Source organism: Centruroides sculpturatus, unplaced genomic scaffold (assembly GCF_000671375.1).
Source record: "Centruroides sculpturatus isolate CEXI.00-Female unplaced genomic scaffold, Cexi_2.0 scaffold578, whole genome shotgun sequence".
NCBI classification, from domain to species: Eukaryota; Metazoa; Arthropoda; class Arachnida; order Scorpiones; family Buthidae; genus Centruroides; species Centruroides sculpturatus.
Window position 1 is genome coordinate 232,556 of NW_019384924.1, and position 18,555 is coordinate 251,110.

Below are 18,555 nucleotides of genomic sequence, written 5' to 3' on the forward strand. Positions count from 1 at the left end.
TGCCACATGTATAGCTGTATATAGTAGTATAAAAATTCTACTATAGAATTCAAAATATAAATTCCGTGACTATACTTAGAGACCGAAAAATTGTATATATTAATTAATAGTTAACTGGAATTTTGCCCTCTCTTCTTCCCACACCTGAAACTGAATTTAATCTGTAAAACTTCATCACGAGATTAACGAATGAAAAACGGAGATACGGAAAAACAGACTGCATAAAAATAACAAAACGTATCTACTGCATTATAACTTAAAAAATTCGAAAATTGTATAATTATAATTATAATTACAGCTGCAATTTATTAAAATTAAAACGATATGCTTTTAGTTAGACATTTTCCATATTTTTATCTGTTTTATATTTCTTTCATAGGTTATGTTTTTTTTTTTTTTTATTTCTCAGATTTCTCAGTATTTTTTCTTTCACACGATGTCAAACCCGTTCTCAATTTACTTTATCAGTATTAAATAAAAATGATTTGAAAATTTTCAAATTATATTACATTCTTAAATGAATAAAACCCCAAATAAACATATAAAATAAACATTTTGTTAATTTTTTTCAAGTTAAAAAAATGTTTTTCTCAGTGTCATATTATTTATTAATTATTATTTCCATTTTTACTTTATTTATCTTATGCTTTAAATATACAATATATTTGGCTAGTGTTCAAAAAAACCGAAAAATTCAAAAATGCAAAATCTGTTTGTCCTGAGGTTGATGGATATTTTGCCCAATTCTTCATATACATAAAAAAGAAAATTCCATAAAAATTTTTGTTTTTAAATTCTGAATATTAGGACTTTTTCTTTGCATTCTTTAAATTTTAACCGGGGTTTTAATTTGAAACAATAAGCACAAAAGCACAATTCTCCCTCTAGAGCTGAAACGCAATAATACCTCAACGACTTGCTTAATTTTTCCGGCTATATTTAAACTTTTGCTGGCGCCATTGTTGCAAATTAAAACCCCGGTTAAAATTTAAAGAATGCAAAGAAAAAGTCCTAATATTCAGAATTTAAAAACAAAAATTTTTATGGATTACCTATAATTACCTATTACTGAACTGATTACCTGATACCTGATACCTGATTACTGAACTGATTACCTGAACTGATTACCTATATGAAGAACTGGGCGAAATATCTATCAACCTTAGAACTAACAGAGTTTTGCATTTTTGAATTTTTCGGTGTTTTGGACACTAGCCAAATATATTGTACAGTATTGTATATTTAAAGTATAAGTTAAATGGAGTAAAAATAGAAATAATAATTAAGAAATAATAAGACAATGCGAAAAACATTTTCTTAGCTTGAAAAAAATGAATGAAATATTTATTTTGTATTTTTGGAGGGGATTTATTAATTTAAGAATGTAATATAATTTGAAAAATAGCAAACCATTTCTATTTAACGTTGATAATGTAAGTTGCAAACTGGTTTGACATCACGTGAAAAAAAATATACTGAGAAATGCTACAATAGTCTTGCCAGTCATCTAGCTAATTCTTTTAGGGGAAAATGGTTGAGTTGAAATAACGTGAAGCATTCTTTACAAAGGAGAGGTTGTTACATAGTTAATCAGGACCGGCTATCCGTGTGGTTTTCGTTTGTCGTCTCTGCTTACAACTATCTGACTACGTCGTTTAGATTAAAGAAATATGAGCAGACAGCGAACAGTTCGTTTTATTGATTTACAAATCTTACCGAATAAATAAATATCCACTTTTTAAACAATATAATACAAATACGAAAAGAAATTTTTCTAAACATTAAAAATCAAAATTGCTTTCCTATAAAAAATTTTGTAAAAAGTGAAACTTTCAATAATTTGATTTTCGAAAAAAAATATGTAGGTGCAGTCTTTTAGTTTAAAATATGAGATTTCACCGCCATATTTCTATCGAAATGCTTGAGCAGAAGCATACACTCATAAATCAGGATTAATTTATTTGAAAAAATTCTTTATTGTGCTCGTTTTATAGAAGGATATAATTATAAATATTCATTTGTTTAAGAATATTTTTTACTTACTTAATTCGGGATGTAATTTGGATGATGGCAGTGATTCGTTATTAATTACTGAGAAAAATCAAAGTTATTATATATAAACTAATAAGCACAGAATTCACATGGAATATTAATATTTACTAATTAAACTAATAATAAGTTAAAGCAATAAAAATTGCATTTGTTCAATAAAATCTAAATAATATGTAATGATAAATTATGCATTTTTGCTGCACTAAAAGCTGAAGTTGTTTCGAAATGATTTTAAAAACCTTCAGGTATATTTTCATGAGATTTTACTTCTTGTTTATTAATTGATGCAGGGAATATCCATAATTATCGAGTGATTGCGTGACACCTAAGTAATGTAATTTTATATGAATATTTATTTATTATTATAAAAATCATACTACAGGAAAAATGATTCAAAATAAAATTCAATACTCTTATAACTTTAAACCTTCTAAATTTTTAAGTAATTTCATATTTATATGCAGAGACATAATACGGCTGTTTATAGAATAAAAATTCGACAATATTCTTATGAAACATTTAATTTTTAGAAATTCATTTATTTTAAACAAAGCGAAATTAATTATTCTCTTTTGTATACGAAATTCAATGTTATATTGTTTGTGTCACGCAAATGCTTGAGAAATTTGGACGTTTTCAAGGTTCTGCATTTTTCCTCCAGCTTATCTTAATAAATAATAGTCGAAAACGTAGGCGAAATATATTTAGATGTCTTTGAAGCTAAGTAAAGTTTTTAATTTTACAGAAATCCAAAATATTTATAATTGTAGATTATTTAGTTTTTATTCAAGAAAATTTAATATTTATTGAGTCAAACTATACAATAGATTAATTAATAAGTATTACGTTTACATTTCTACTGTTTGGATATACTAATCGATTGTGTAATAAGTATTTATTTCCTCAATTATTAATAATGACTTATAGCTATTTAAATGTAAAAAGTAAATGTCCGTGTCCTTGTTTTCGATGCAATCAAAATAATGTTCTAATGTTCGTGCTCTCTGATGACAAGCCGCGCAATGTCTTGATTTTTGTATTAGATCGTGACTTTTATCAGACTAATCTGTAAGTACAGATCAATTCTTCTATTGAACAGAGTACAGGTGTAATATTGAACGATATATATATATTATGTGAAACAACGTTTTCCTTTCGATATATTTTACAAAAAAAGATAACGTTAATAAGAATGAAGACATAAATGACGTTTGTAATTAATGATTTCTACATAATCATTCAATACGTTTTCTTTCTTGCAGGAGCTGTTATTACGAATAATTTTGTCTTGTTTTGTAAACAATTTTACACTTAAACTTGTTTATAATGTAATCTTACATTAGATTTTACTCGTTCCTCATTAGACAGGTTTCTGCTATAGACAAGTTCCATTATAGACAAGTTTGACTGTATTACATCTTTCGGTATTTTGCTCTATTCTTAACAACAAAAACAATTCTAGATATGTTATAAAATATCACTAATATCACTTTTAGATTATTTAAACACGTACGTTGAATTGCATGCAAATATTATTTTATATATTTATATGATTATCGCATCTTTATTATCCCGGCTGTTATATATAACAGAAGGAAAGTGACTCCCTCCAGATTTTTACATTTTTTGACTCAGGAAGCCTTAAAATTTCGATACATGCGAAAAATTCGAAGGTAATTTCTGTACGTATAATGTCACATTTTATTTTATAAATTTTTATAACAGATAGCCGCACCAAAAGTTTACATGTAGCCGGAAAAAGTAAGCAATCCGTTGCTGGATTTATACATTACACGTGCAGAGTAGGAATTGTGCTTTTGTATGCGACGTTGCAGTTTATCATCCGGATTAAAATTCAAAGAAAACGAAGAAAAAGACTTAATCTTCAAAATTTTATATGAAGTATATTTACTTTTTATCAGTATAATAAACTGGACGAAATATTTGTCAACCTTCGGACAAGCAAAGTTCTGAATTTTTTCATTATTTGTTTATTGGACAGTATCCAAATATATTGTATATCTATAGTATAAAATAAACAATGTACAAATGGAAATAATAATTTATAAAGAAAAAAATTGAGATAATTCAGTAAACTTTATTAATATTACATTTAAATGTTTTTGTGTTCTTAATTTATTAATTTGAACTTAAAATGTCAACTAGGACTTATCTATTATTAGGACTTGTCATACTGGTTAAATGGTTCTGCAAATTAAGTAAACAAAGTCAAAATATAGTCTATTTATCACCTAGTGATAAATAAAGACTGTTTTCTGACTTTTTAAATAAATAAGCTCATATTATTAATTAAGGTATTAGTGGTTCAAAAACGTTTAAAAGAGACCTTGTTCATTTGAAACAATTCAACTTTTTTATCTCTGCCTATTGTTCTGTTGTTAGTAACAGAAAAACTATTCAGGTAATTTAGTAAATATTACTATTAATAATATCTACCAACTAAGTACAGAATAATTATATATTGTGATTATCTTATTTTTACATTACTGCCGTATACTCGGAATTGTCGATTCGTATGTATCGTTAAAGTATATAATCCCATGTGAAATATAAAGGGGATAAAAAGAATTAGCATTTAATCATCAAAATTAAAAAGCAATATCTATTTATGTATGGAGTTTTAGTAAAATTCGTCACATGACGTAATATCAGACAAGATTGAGACAGGCAGACTACCGGTTTTCTGAATTTTTCACTTTTCTGGAGTCAGGCCAAATACATAACTAAAGTATTGAATAACAGCAAGAAACGATTTCTACATAGCATACGCCATCAGATCTATAACAGAAACGAAAAAAAAAAATGCTGTCGTAGGCTTAGGTCACATAAGCCAGAACGAAGGGGCCACGCGGCGAACTACGGCTGTATTAATTAAAGCCAAATTCAAAGCTAGCCGCTTTGGAATGGAGCCGATTTTCCATTAATTCTGTATACATGAAAGCTGCATACTTTGCCTCTGTATTTACTATTATATTAAGATATACAGAAATACATTTTTTGATATGTGAATGTTGTATTAATTGAAATGTTTCATAGCAGAACAATTTCGATTATTCATGTTTAAAAAGTATCCTTTTCGTCTTCGTATTGCATTGCCTAAATTAAGACTTGCGGTATTCTTCATGCAGCACGACAATAATTATTATGAGTAGCAAGTTTTGTTTATAATACTTGTAAAAATTTTTTATGATCAAACGAAAACTAAATCTGATAATAAAGTGAAATATTTTCTATAACTTTTGTCCAGTATCATGTGTTATAATGTCACGTGCTTTGCTTGTTTAAATTCCAAATTTTAAATGCCACCCTATGCGAAACCAGTTTTAGACTTACGTTAAAGACCTTCAGTGAAACAAGAAGCTATTTTCTAAATAGTATTTTTTTATTGTGTAAAATAATAAAATACAATTTATCAAACAGCAAATCATTTAGGAAAATATTTTTAACGTTGTCTCCAATCTATTAATTATTTTAAAACTCAAAACTAGAGTTAAGTAGATTCAAATTGTGTCAATTTTTTTTTTAATAAAAGCACATTAATTTTGCATAAAGATAAGTGATTGCGAGATGTCACCATCAAACTTATTAAAAATATTATACTAAAAATGTGCATTGGTGTTCATGCAAATAATTGGGTAGGTCAAGTATAATATCTTTTAAATATATATAGCTTTTCTATTGATCCATTTATGCATAGAAATGAAATGAGTACTTATATACTTAGTTCCCAGTAACAGGAAAAAAGTATGTATATTTTTTTTTACACAGGGCAAAGAAAAAAACTATATACAATTTGTATAATTATTTTCAAAAACTTATTAAATTACTGTAATTAAATTGCATGTAAATTTAAATTACCATTGTCAAGAACAGTAAAAATGACAACAGTTAACTAATTGAAATTAATCTTTATTGTGCTACGTACGGATTAATGTAACTTCAAAATTGTAAAAACAATTGTAATATCAAGGTGTTTACATGAATATTGTACACCCCAATGTAACAGGTATTACTTAATACAAAAATATTTACTTGATTGATTGATTGATTGAAAACGTTGTTAAAAATAATTTAAATAATAATTTCGAATTTATAACGACACGTTAAAAATTATCAATTAAAATAAAAAAATTAACAAATTATTTATTTTATTTTTTATTTTTATTTTGTTAATAATATTTTTATTTTGAAATAAAACAATGTAACATAATTTGAAAAAAAAAAACAATTGATTTGTAGTGATGATAATAAAGTAAGCTGAAAACGATTTCGCATTGCGTGATTGAATTTCTGCGAATATAAAAAAATTAAGCTATAAAATTTCTGATTTTTTAAAAAATAAATTTTAAAATTTTTCTATATATTTCTGAGTTATATTTACATATAATTTATAATAATTTAACATATTTTAATTTAAAAAAAAATTACATTAAAAATTTCACGTTGTAATGAAAAATTAATAAATTTTAAATTAATCAAACATTTAATTATGAATTCTTTTTAAACAAATAACGACTAATGTTATGAGTAATTATTTGTGAGAGACAAATTCATGACGAAATCTCGTCATGAATTTACTATTAAAGTTACTTTAATAATAAATAATTATGACAACAGAATACACGTAACGCTGGCAAATACGGAAAATTATTTTCCTAGAAACGTAAATAAAATATAATTTTTCAGATTACATATCTCCTGCCAATAGTAGCTGCGAATAGTTGCTATTGAATCGTGATACATTACCTTCAACTACGTATTGTCAGTAACCATAACCAGAAACGTAAGTAAATATAATATTAATTAAAATATTTTTCATCCTTTAGTTTTTAATTCTTTTCTGTTTTAATTTATTAGAACTCGATAATATGGATAATAGAGTTGTTTTGATTTTCTAGTTATTTTGAAAAATTTTAATACAAAATATTATTTTTTTCTAATTAAATCATACAATGAAAAGAATCTTCTGAGTAAGAAATATTAAAAATGTAAATAATATTTTCGAAATTCTGAACAAGTCTATTCAAAATGATATTAGATTTTCCGAGTAATATATTTTAAAATAGATGACAAATATAGAAACACTCATAAAGTATTCTTAAATCAATCTTGCAATATAATTTCTAGTATAAGATAAACCTCTTATTTGTTACCTTTTAAATTTAATATTTATATCATGTATGGTAATAATTTACAGTGCATATTGTACGGAAAGTACTGCATATAGGAAAATAGTTGCCGGGTGTCATTAAGTTTTTCTATTTAGCTGGCAAAACTTAAGAGTGTTCTGTATGTGCTGTTGTAATTTTCCGGTGAAAACCTTGCAAAAAATTTTTTCTATGTCATGGGGCGCAATTGTGGTATACGGCAAATAATACGTTAGCTAGGTTACTTGAAAAATTCATGATACATACGTACGATAACTCTGTAATAACTTTATGCTTAAGGTAGTAATGCGTTTTTGCAGTAGCGTGCTTTTCTGTTAAATAAAAAAAAGTTTTTATTAATTATACGCAGTTTTCATTATTTGGGAGAAGTAATTAAAGGAGAAACCTCGAAAGTGGTGGCGGAGAAAAAAGAAAGCGTGTTTCGCTCTTTTTTATTAGTTGCTGTTTACGCGAAATTCTGCGAGAATGGTTTAGTGAGTTAGGGCTATTAGTTCTGTTAAACTGATGCCGTTGTCAGTTTGTTATAAATTACTATTAAATGCTCAAGAATAAAGATTTAATGCAATAATTTATGAATTAGGATAATTCTAATCTGAATTAATAAAAAAGAAAATTAACGATAATAATATGTTCCAAATTATTTATTTTCAATAACTCTCTTTTTGTATCAATTTGTGTAAATATTTTTATTCTATTTTATCTATATTATTATACATTAACAACATATGTAAATCTTATTTTTAATATACCTTTCATTGCAACGAATATGTTAAGTATCCAAAACAAATGATGATAACGACTCAGAAATTTAGTAATTTTTGATGATTATCAATTGTATGTGAGGTTGTTTGTTATGGAATATCATGTTAAAAGAAGCGTTTTAATACAACAAAAATTACGTTTGATTTCTGAACATTTATACAGGTATTTTCTGTTATAACTGATCTGAATTCCCCGGTATTGCTTTTACTGCTACGTTTTAAACTAAAACATGAATGTGGTTATAAGCTTTTAAGATTTGTGTAAAGCAGTTTAAAACTCGCAGGTTCTAGAGAGTTCCTGCTTTTCCAACGTAATTACCGAGAAAAATGTCAAATACGTTTAAAACGCCTACATGTAAGACCTTCAGCCTATTAACTTTAGAAACCGGTTGAAATACCCACATATGTAGCCGCAGGCAGAGATGTGAGGGTGTTTTAAAATATTGAGTTTTTATCAAGATATCATCTCGCCAAATCATAAGCACAGTATGATACGAAATAGTAGAAGCACTGTAAAATAATAATATCAATAAACAAATAATAAACACATTACCACGCAATACAAGAGAATTGTCTATTCATTTGTTATGATATCGTATATTAATAATTTTATGAAAACAACACAAAAAAAAATAAAATAAATGTAAGTTAATGTAGATAATGCAGTATAGGTTATACTTTTTTCGAAATGATAGAGCCACTTCAATATTTAAATTAAGCGATTGAGAGAGAGGGAGAGAGAGAGAGAGAGAGAGTTTACAATTGATCGCGAGTTAATAAAAATCTAGTGTTTATGGAGTCCAGAAGGTAATCTGATGCTCGTTGACTAAGAGGAAATTGCCTCAGTTAGAATCGTTTAAAAACGTTCTGAATCACAGATGGTTCGTCTTCGAAAAGCGTAACTGTAGGTGGTGAAATAACTTTTAGTTTGTGTTGGATCAACCAATTACATGACAATACAGTTGGAGTAACAGCTGACGACTACCGAAATCAGCCGTTCCATGGTATATTAGAGCAGCAAAATAACTTGGAAATGTCACTTTTGATGCTGTGAAAGAGTACGTTGAAACTCTCTCATGTAATGATATTGATATATACTAGATGCAGTTGAAGTCATCTTGTAGTTGTTTTTCTCATTGTTTGGGACCCTCCCCCTTATTTTGTATTGCCATTCTTTTAGAACTTTCGTTTTTTTTTAAAAAATTTTCTACTCAGCATTATTATAATGTTTATTAACAATAAATTTTTACTGAGGTCAAAAAATAGATTTTAACTTTAGTACCTTAAAGAAGAATTGGACATATAAACGAAAGTAAACACAAAATGAATGTTTCTATAAACTTTAACTTCTGACTTTTCAAGTTATTTGATTCGGAAACATTTTGCATCTCTTCTTATTTCTAAAAATTGTATAGAAGACCTATTTTGTCAATAGGCTGAAACGGTTTAATTTTCTACAAAGAATCAAAAAATTTATAAATACTGTAGTATATTATTGTAAGATAAACTTTTAACTACATTTTAACATTTAAACGTATTTAATTAAAACCGTTAAATATACTTGTCTGTATTTTTTCAGATAACCACTCTAATCATAATTCGAAACCACGTTTGAACTAAATAATGAAACTCGACTGCTTAAGAAAAATTCTCTGTGGTATTTTCAAGAAATTAGGAAGAACAGTTGGACGGTATCCATATTACTTTATTCTTCTACCTTTAATTCTCTCTATTACATTTTGCATATTTATCGGATCATTAACAACAAATAAGGTATTTAACGATATCCTCAAATCTGCAGATACAGGAGAACTTCATAACATTAAAAAATTTATACACAATACTTTTTCTTTTAATTCTTCTCAATTTTCTGATCAAATAAGAACGCCTGATTTTCCGAATGTTCTGTCATTATATGTGTTAAAACATGATGGAGGAAACACGTTTCAAAAAAATATTCTTTTAGAAGTGAAATTGCTCGATGATATTATACAAAACATGACATTAGAAACTGATGATAAATTAATACAATATCACGATTTTTGCGTACTTATGCACAAAAAATGCTCCGAAAATCCTATTATTGAAGTGATATCAGAAGTGGGAATAGATTCCATACTACAAAAGAGAAAGAAGCTGAAGTATCCAATGGATATAGATTTGTTGTCTTTCACTTATAAAGCCTATTTTGTAAATTTAGGAGGTGTTACTGAAGATAATCTTAACTTTGTCGAAAAAGTAAATGTCATTAGGCTACTTTACACCACTGATGAAAAAAATGAAGTAAAAAACACGCTTTTCCTAAAATGGTCGGCTCATGTTTACGAAATGATTCAAAAATATAATTTTACACATATTAGGGTTTTGCCAAATTCCGTGTTGGAAGTAGAACAAGGATTTCAAAAAGAGTTTAATGAAACGAAACCCAAAATAGGATGTTTGGTTGCGATAATGATTGTACTTTCGATATTTCTTAATATGAGCAATAGCTGGGGTAGAAGCAAACCTCTTCTTGGATTAGCAAGTGTAATCAATGCTGGTTTGGCTGTTGTAACGTCTTTTGGATTAATGGCTGCATCGGGTGTAGAAAATACTCACTGGAATACTACGATCCCTTTTTTAGTTCTTGGTAAGTGAATTGCTGTTGTCCGCGAACTTATGGTACTGGGAGTGCTAATATTTATTAATTTTATATGTATTTCAGTGACCGAAATAGACGATGCTTTCGTATTAGTATCATGTTGGAGGATCTCTAATCCTAAACATTCAGTTGAGAAACGCATGGAGGCAACATATGGAGAAGCAGGAGTTTCCATCACACTCACATCACTGACTAATTTTCTTTCTTATTGCATCGGGATGATGGCTCCATTTCCTTTTATTCGGATATTCAGTTATTATACTGCAACTTGCATAATGTTCAATTTCCTATATCAGATAACTTTTTTTGGAGGATGTTTGGCATTGAGTGGATACAGAGAAGAAAAGGATTTTCGTTCTGCAAAATTTGTTAGTGGTAAGTTGAAATTTATTTACAACCAAAGATTATGATTTTGAAATTTAATGATTCGATGTTTAGTATATAAGACCATGTTTTGAAAAATAGTTTTGCTATTTTAGGTTGTAGGAATAATGTCTGTTAGTCGAATTTTCAATCTTGTAATTGTTTTTTATACAAATTCATTTTATTTAATATTTTGTATTTTAAGTAATGTAAACTCGATTGAATAAAATCATTAGTTTTCGTAAAAGACAGGTTCTTTACAAAAAGTTTTTATTATTGATCAATGTGACACGTTACCAATGAACTCGTTATAGTAAGACAAAAGCCAGCAAATAGATAAAATCTTATTCAAGTAGAATCCAGTAACAGAATGAGTATAAACACAAACAATTTGTACACGTTTTCGCACTTAACAAGATTTTTACTTGTTATCTATTTTTTTTTCCTCTCGCTGTTGTAATATATTCACTTTCAGATTGAACGATTTTTCCTTGATCGTGATTTTTTTCGTATGTTTTTTTTTCAATTCAATGATCTTAGTAAATTATTACTACTGCTGTTTCTAACTGCCTCTCATTCCACTTACGAGGAGAACAACATCTATGTCCCTCAGCAACTGTGATGAATTTTGCACATAGGTAGTGTCTCAGTGATGATATAATCTTTCAAACTGTTTCACTTTAGGGCCATAATGAAGAAGTTATGACTATAGAACTACATTTTATTGCAGACAATTAGCAGAGTTGTTCGGCCACATGGGCGCTGGTTTACTCAAGAATAGAAAGTAGGCAAGACAAGGTCGATAGCATGTATATTATCCACGCTATGCTATTAGCGAGGATTGAGGCCGAAAATTTAAACGCGAAAACGTGTACGTCGGACGTTCAGCGCCGCTTTCCTGTAAGCCTAGAAGTTTGACAATGGTGTTTGGAATGTCGAGCATGATTTCACTGACTATCCAAACACCATTGTCAAACTTCTAGGCTTACAGGAAAGCGGCGCTGAACGTCCGAGGTACACGTTTTTGCGTTTAAAACTTCGGCCTCAACCTCGCTATTATACCACTTCTTAAAAAACTGAAACGATTGTTTCTTGGCTAAAGCGGAGTTTAATACCAACTGTGGTTAAATTTTTAAGTGTCAGATAGTTTACATCATAGTCACATTGAATAAATAATTATATCACTTACATCAATATTTTAATTAAACTTATAAACATTTACATTAAAGTTAATAATTTTTACTTATGAAAAAAAACGTGACGAAATGATGGTGGTTTTCAATATATGAATGTTATACATAAAAGCACTTGTAATATGACAGAGTTCATAAATGTAGTTTTATCACAATCTGCAGCAACACAGACAAGACTGTCACTCCCTGTAAATGTAAGGCACCCTTCCTCGGCACTGGGAAATTTTTCACTAACATTCAGAAGTGCAGAGAGAAGAATACCAGGACTAACGAATAATAGGTTTCAAAAATGTCGACAGATAATTGAAAGTGCATGAGATATTGCAACTTGACAACAAATTTCCAATTATGTCTGTTGCAATTATCACCATTGAGTGTAATTTCGTAACTGAGGAATAACCTGTGAAAATTTCCTTGTAAGTATTTTTAATCGTGACTTAAATAAATGCAAAAAAATTGTATGTAGTCTCTACAGTCTTGCTAACGGCAGCATAATAAACTGATGCGTAAATTTTTCAATGTTAATAACTTGCTTTTTATACATATATAGCGCAGTCTGTTTCCAGTAGTATACAGAAAAATTCCAGCAAAGGGTTGTGTAACTTTCCCAGATGGTACGATATTTTATTAAAAATATAACTGCTGTATTTGTAATCGTAATAAATAAAATTTAGTTTTATTAATAAAGTCTTATAAGAAATGGTGTTTGGCACCATCCTTTATATAACTTTATTAATAAAATTTTTTTATTTTACAAATTATTATGAAATAGCAGAAAATTATTTTAAACGTAAAGATAAGTTTTATATAAAACTCTAAATGTTAATAAAGAGTAAAATCTTTATTGTCTCAAGATATCATGACTGACATGTCACTATCTTTCCACCACCTTGATTTTTTATTCATTAAAATTTAACAGCAGCAACGCGCCATACATAAAAGGTTTTGCTCTAAATTTCCTTTCTTAATTTTCATCCATCCCACGATATAAAAAATACACGCCAACACATCTACACACATACATACACATATACAGAATTTTTTTTTTGGTTTACTATTTTCAGTTCAGGAGGTCTCAAAATGTGTAGATTTGAGAAAAACATGGACAGTCAAACTTAACATGATTCCTATAAGTTTTCCTTGTTATTTATATGCAATATAAAGAGAAGTATAACACAGAAATTTTTTGCTACATTCTACCATAAATTCAAAACGAATCAGCATCATCAACATACCAAAGTCCCATAGTATAAGTTTCAATCTTATCTCCTTTAATTAATTACCTGTTAGAAATGAAAAAAAAAATTGTACAAAAATTTAACTTAAAATGTTTGATTTTCCTGTATGCTTTTTCATAAAAATTCTAAATCTTTTTATTTCAGAACAAAGTGATGAATATCGTGAAGAAGATGATAACACCGAAGAAGAAGAATTTACTATGGCAGTTTTCAGAGATTTATTAGGAAACGTACTTTCAAATAATTTGGTGAAGATAGTTGTTATTATAGTTTATATTATTAATTTATCACTTGGAATTCGAGAAATCTTTTACATTCAGCATGGTATAAAATATGAAAATTTATTTCCAGAAAATTCCCTAATTGCACAAGGCTTTAGAATACATTACAAATATTTTACGAGTTATGCTTTTCCTTTTCAGATAATTATTAATAAAACATTAGATTACTCAGATATAAAGGTACAAATATCGATAGAAAATCTGTTGAATAAATTAGAAAAACATCCAAATGTTGCTAAGGGAGAATTTACTGTATCATGGTTGAAATTCTACAAAGAATTTCAAAAAAGTCCCGTAGCAAAATTCTCATTGCAGGGTTACAATATGTCAAATAAGCAAGACTTTATTGATGGTCTTCACAATGTATTTTTTCACATTAGAGCTGCCCAGTCACTGTCTAATGACGTTGTCTTTAATAGCAACAATACTGACATCATATACAGTAGATTTTTTATTATGGGAAAAGATTTAAATTCATCGCAGACAGAAAGAGACACATTAAGAGATTTATTAAAAATTGCTGACGAATCCGAAACTCCTGTGCTGGTGCATTGTTTAAAATCAGGTCTAATTGAACAAGGGATTATTATTGGTCAAATGATTCACCAATTGTTTTGGATCACTGCTGTTCTAATAACAGGAGTTTTTCTATTGTTCGTACCGAATTTATTAGTCGCAATTCTTGTTGCGATTTCAGTTGTTTCTTCAATGGTAGAAACCTTAGGTTATATGTCCTTATGGGGCGTCAATCTCGATATTATATCAACGATGAGTCTAATTCTGTGTGTGGGATTCAGCGTGAATTATCCGGCTCATATTTCGTATGCTTATGTCATGTCACGAAACAAGACACCAAACGAAAAATTAAAAGATTCTCTGTATCGTATAGGCTTTCCCATACTTCAGGGATCATTGACCACGGGATTAGGAATATTGATTTTATATTCTGATGTGTATTTTCTTACCACATTTGCGAAAATTGTAATTCTTGTTTCTATAGAGACAGCTTTTCATGCAATATTTTTTATTCCTGTTGTCCTTTCTCTCATCTACGTTATTTTCGAAAAGATAAAGTTAACTTTTTGTTAAAATGAAACTGGAGTAAACTTATATAAGAATTTCATAAATTTTTATTGTAATATTAATCATATGTATATCCGTTGTTATAGTCTATAGCAGTATCATTATTATTTTTATTTTAATGTTTATTTAATAAATTTACTGGTTTCTTCATTTCTTATTTTTTACACATTATTTTTGTTTTTATATCTACAATTTTTATAATATTATGTCACGATTTTCTATATGTTTTCTAATATGGTAAGGTAGTTGGAATGCCTATAGATCAATATTTTCATTTAAACATTTTTGAATATATCAAATGTGTTCAATCTACGTATCTTTTATGTGGTTCCTTTTAATCTATACATGCTATTTATAATACCTTGTTATATTGTATATTACACTTCTAGCCATTTTATCATACAATTACTAAATTAATAAAAAAGTAAATATGCACTTATTAACCAACTAGTAATCAATTATGCAATTTTTCTCTTTTCATTTTCTATTGTTGTATCATGTATTATTACACCAATAACTTTTTTCGGATTTTTAAAATTGTTCCTGTTCAGTTAGCAATTTTTTAAAGTTCAATACATAAACAGAAACATTGACCCTTTAATTAGGTCAACAACGTTTATAATTAATAGACAATAGTTAAAATGACTATCAAATATTCTCGATATCTTTCACACATTTAATTTCATCACAATAAAATAATTATTGTTGAATTATAAATATATAATCGGAAAACAGTTAGAAATATTTTTATTCTTGTAGTCCATTTACATATTAATTATACTTTCTTTATTTATAGACAGATAAAAACATAAATGAAATATAACACTTAAGATAATATTAAGTGATAAAGAATAAAGGTATTTAAGGAAAACAGGTAATATAAGCGCTACATAATGTGTTATATCAAATGGTAAATACTGTAAAGAACCTTTGTGAAGTTAATATCATGGGCAATGAATGTTTCAAACGCAAGTTTGATATAACGTTAATGTAAACTGAAGTTCATGTTAAAATGTAAGTAGATGAATAAAAGATTGTGTAAAAGTTCGTGTAAGTAAAATATCATTGAATAATAAATAAGTAATAAAAATGTATGTAATGTATGCAGTAAATAATTGACAGAATATTCTTAAACTGAATGTTAATTTTAATGTAAAAACAAATAGCACTGATTATAGAGCACTGATTATATAGCACATAAGATGGCATTAGCTCTAACAGAAATTTAGGAACTCGAGTTTTGTATTGATAATATTTAAAAAGTGTATGAATTATATAATATCATATAAACTATACAAGTTTAAAATAATAGCAAAATTACGTTGCTTATTTCTGTTTTTTCGATCTCACTTAGGCCTAAATCATAATCGCGACATTTTCGTCAGATGAATCAATATAATTGGGTCTATATTTGCTGGCTTTTTATTAATGAATTCGAACAATTATTAGTTAGTACGTTAATGCGAAACATCTAAACTTAACTCACATGTAAAAAATAAAACGATTCAAAATTTGCTTGCAAAATATGGTAACGAAACTTCGAATCAGACGATGGTCACGGTTGTACAAAATCGGTTATATTTCAAATTTATGAATAAAATGTGCCCATTATTTATTAACCGACATAATAAAATACACATAGAAATCGTATTTTAATTCCTTAAAACATAATGTTACGTATTAAAGCTAGAAATAACTTCATATAAAGAGAAACGTAATATTACGTTCGTAGCACGGGATGAAAAGCTGAAATAATGGACTGTGTTTTTATCAAATTTAGACTGTCACCTTGTAACTGCAAGTTAGCCTCATCAAATTTAGTGAACAAATCTGTTAAATAAGCTATATCTGATTTTCAGTTAATTAATTTTTTTTAAATTGGATGTTTATCATCCCAAAAGTCTAAAACTGTCTCAAAAAGTAAAAAAAGTCATGCCAAACATAAGCCTTTTGACAGACAACGTACTTCAGTGCGAAGCAGCAATCCAAGAAAGTTCTCGTCATTTTCTTCATACAGCTGCGCAAATAACCTAGTATTCAACGCGCTACTTCGAATTTTGTGTACTGCGTTAATGACAAATTGACGAGATTGATCAGATTTTTAGCAACTAAACGTTGTCGATGGATGACACGGTGTATTACAAACATTCCGGTTACATTTCGTTTTAAATAGCTTATATATAAACGATAGCGCCCAAACATGGTCGGTGCTCCATCTGCTGCCGCTTATATCGTTCTTGATAAAGGGTTTGCTTTTTCCATGAAATAATCTCTCAAAACATTACATATTGATTCGCATTTATTGTCTGTTGTCAAAGTTCTCGCAAAGAGCAGTTCTTCATGGATGTCTTGGTCCATAACAAAACGAACACACACCATAATAAGGTTTCATTATCAGGTAAAATTGACTCGTCCAGTTATAGTCGTTGTATAATTACACAAGAAGCATTCAATGTCATAACTCATTTCATCAATACGTCTTTGAACGGTGTTGTTGCTCAAAGGAATTTTTTTTATTATATCATATGCAAGTTTGTGTAAAACAGTTCTTAAAATTTCTTCAATGCCTGACAAAATTTACTCTTTCCCGATAGTGTGCGGTTTTCCAGATTTTGCTATAACTAACGAGATATTGTAAGACGCTCGCAAACCATTATCGTTTCTTTGTACATCAAAGTGAACATACTATCTATCCATCGTAAGTCTCTTGTGAAGTTCTTCTTTAAGTATTTGAAAGTATTTCAAATCTTTGTTTTATCAGTGTGACACATTCTCAGATGATTCTCAAGATTAAATGATTTTATAGGGGCATTGCTCAAAACTTTGTTGCATAAAAGTCACATAAGAAGTCGTTTGTCCGACAATAATAAAATGAAGCCAAATTTCAAATAATCAACACTGTACTGTCTACATTTCTTTTTAAAGTCGACCAGGTTTAGTATCAGTTATCTGTGGACAAACATAAAGCTATTTAAGAAGTAAAAACAACATAATTTTAGAACCAAGAGAGAAGATTAAGCTCTACAAATAAAATAACGCCAATTCAAACCAAAATTGCAAAAAGACAAAATAAAAAGTCATTAAAAATTGTAAATTTATATTGAGAATTTGTTTTTATTAATTCTTTGAATTACGTATGCCAATAAATTTTATTTATACTTGTTTCTACATGTACAGTACGGCATATAAATCTTTACTGAATGTTCACTGTATGCAGCGTCGTTGTATACATCAACATACTTTTTGCATTCGAGACTTCTTCATAGGGCAGATGAAGCATCGTCTTTTTTTTGTGATTCTTCTCCTCCACTAAAACAGCGTATTGGAGCTAATTTGTGCTTTTTAAAACGCTTTGATCTTGTATTTTACCATAAAATCTAACTCTTCACTGTTTAATTGTTTAATGATCAGTTTTCCACAGTGGCTCTAAAATTGGGAATAGAGTAAAGAAAACACAAAACTTCATAACTTGCGCTATTGTGTTTCAAACGGCTTGCAGTAAGAAGCCCAAAAATAGTTGGATTTGTGTTAGGTAAGATAAAACACAGTAGATGTTTTTCTCTGTAATCTGATCTTCGAACTGTATTAAAAACTGAACTTATTATTATTCTTGTTGCTTGTGTTTTTCACATAATTGCAGAAGTATGAAAAGACAATACACTTGTTTTGGATATGGTTATTCAGCCAAAAGAACTTAATGGAGTGATGTTAAAAGAAGAATATTTGTTGAGAATACCAGTAATATAAATTTCCA

The 18,555-nt window shown here is 28.2% G+C and overlaps 1 protein-coding gene across 1 annotated transcript; it reads left to right on the forward strand.

Annotated features, from left to right (window-relative positions):
* The first annotated feature begins 10,000 nt into the window (after positions 1-10,000).
* LOC111631896 (patched domain-containing protein 3-like) lies at positions 10,001-14,807 on the forward strand. Its single transcript, XM_023376231.1, has 3 exons — positions 10,001-10,631; positions 10,707-11,018; positions 13,582-14,807. The coding sequence occupies exons 1-3, from the start codon at positions 10,001-10,003 to the stop codon at positions 14,805-14,807; spliced, it is 2,169 nt and encodes a 722-aa protein (XP_023231999.1).
* The last annotated feature ends 3,748 nt before the right edge of the window (positions 14,808-18,555 follow it).

Coding starts and splice junctions, on each gene's coding strand:
- LOC111631896 (XM_023376231.1), top strand. CDS start 10,001: ATGACATTAGAAACTGATGATAAATTAATACAATATCACGATTTTTGC. Junction 10,632..10,706: donor GATCCCTTTTTTAGTTCTTG/GTAAGTGAATTG, acceptor TATGTATTTCAG/TGACCGAAATAGACGATGCT. Junction 11,019..13,581: donor TTCTGCAAAATTTGTTAGTG/GTAAGTTGAAAT, acceptor TTTTTATTTCAG/AACAAAGTGATGAATATCGT.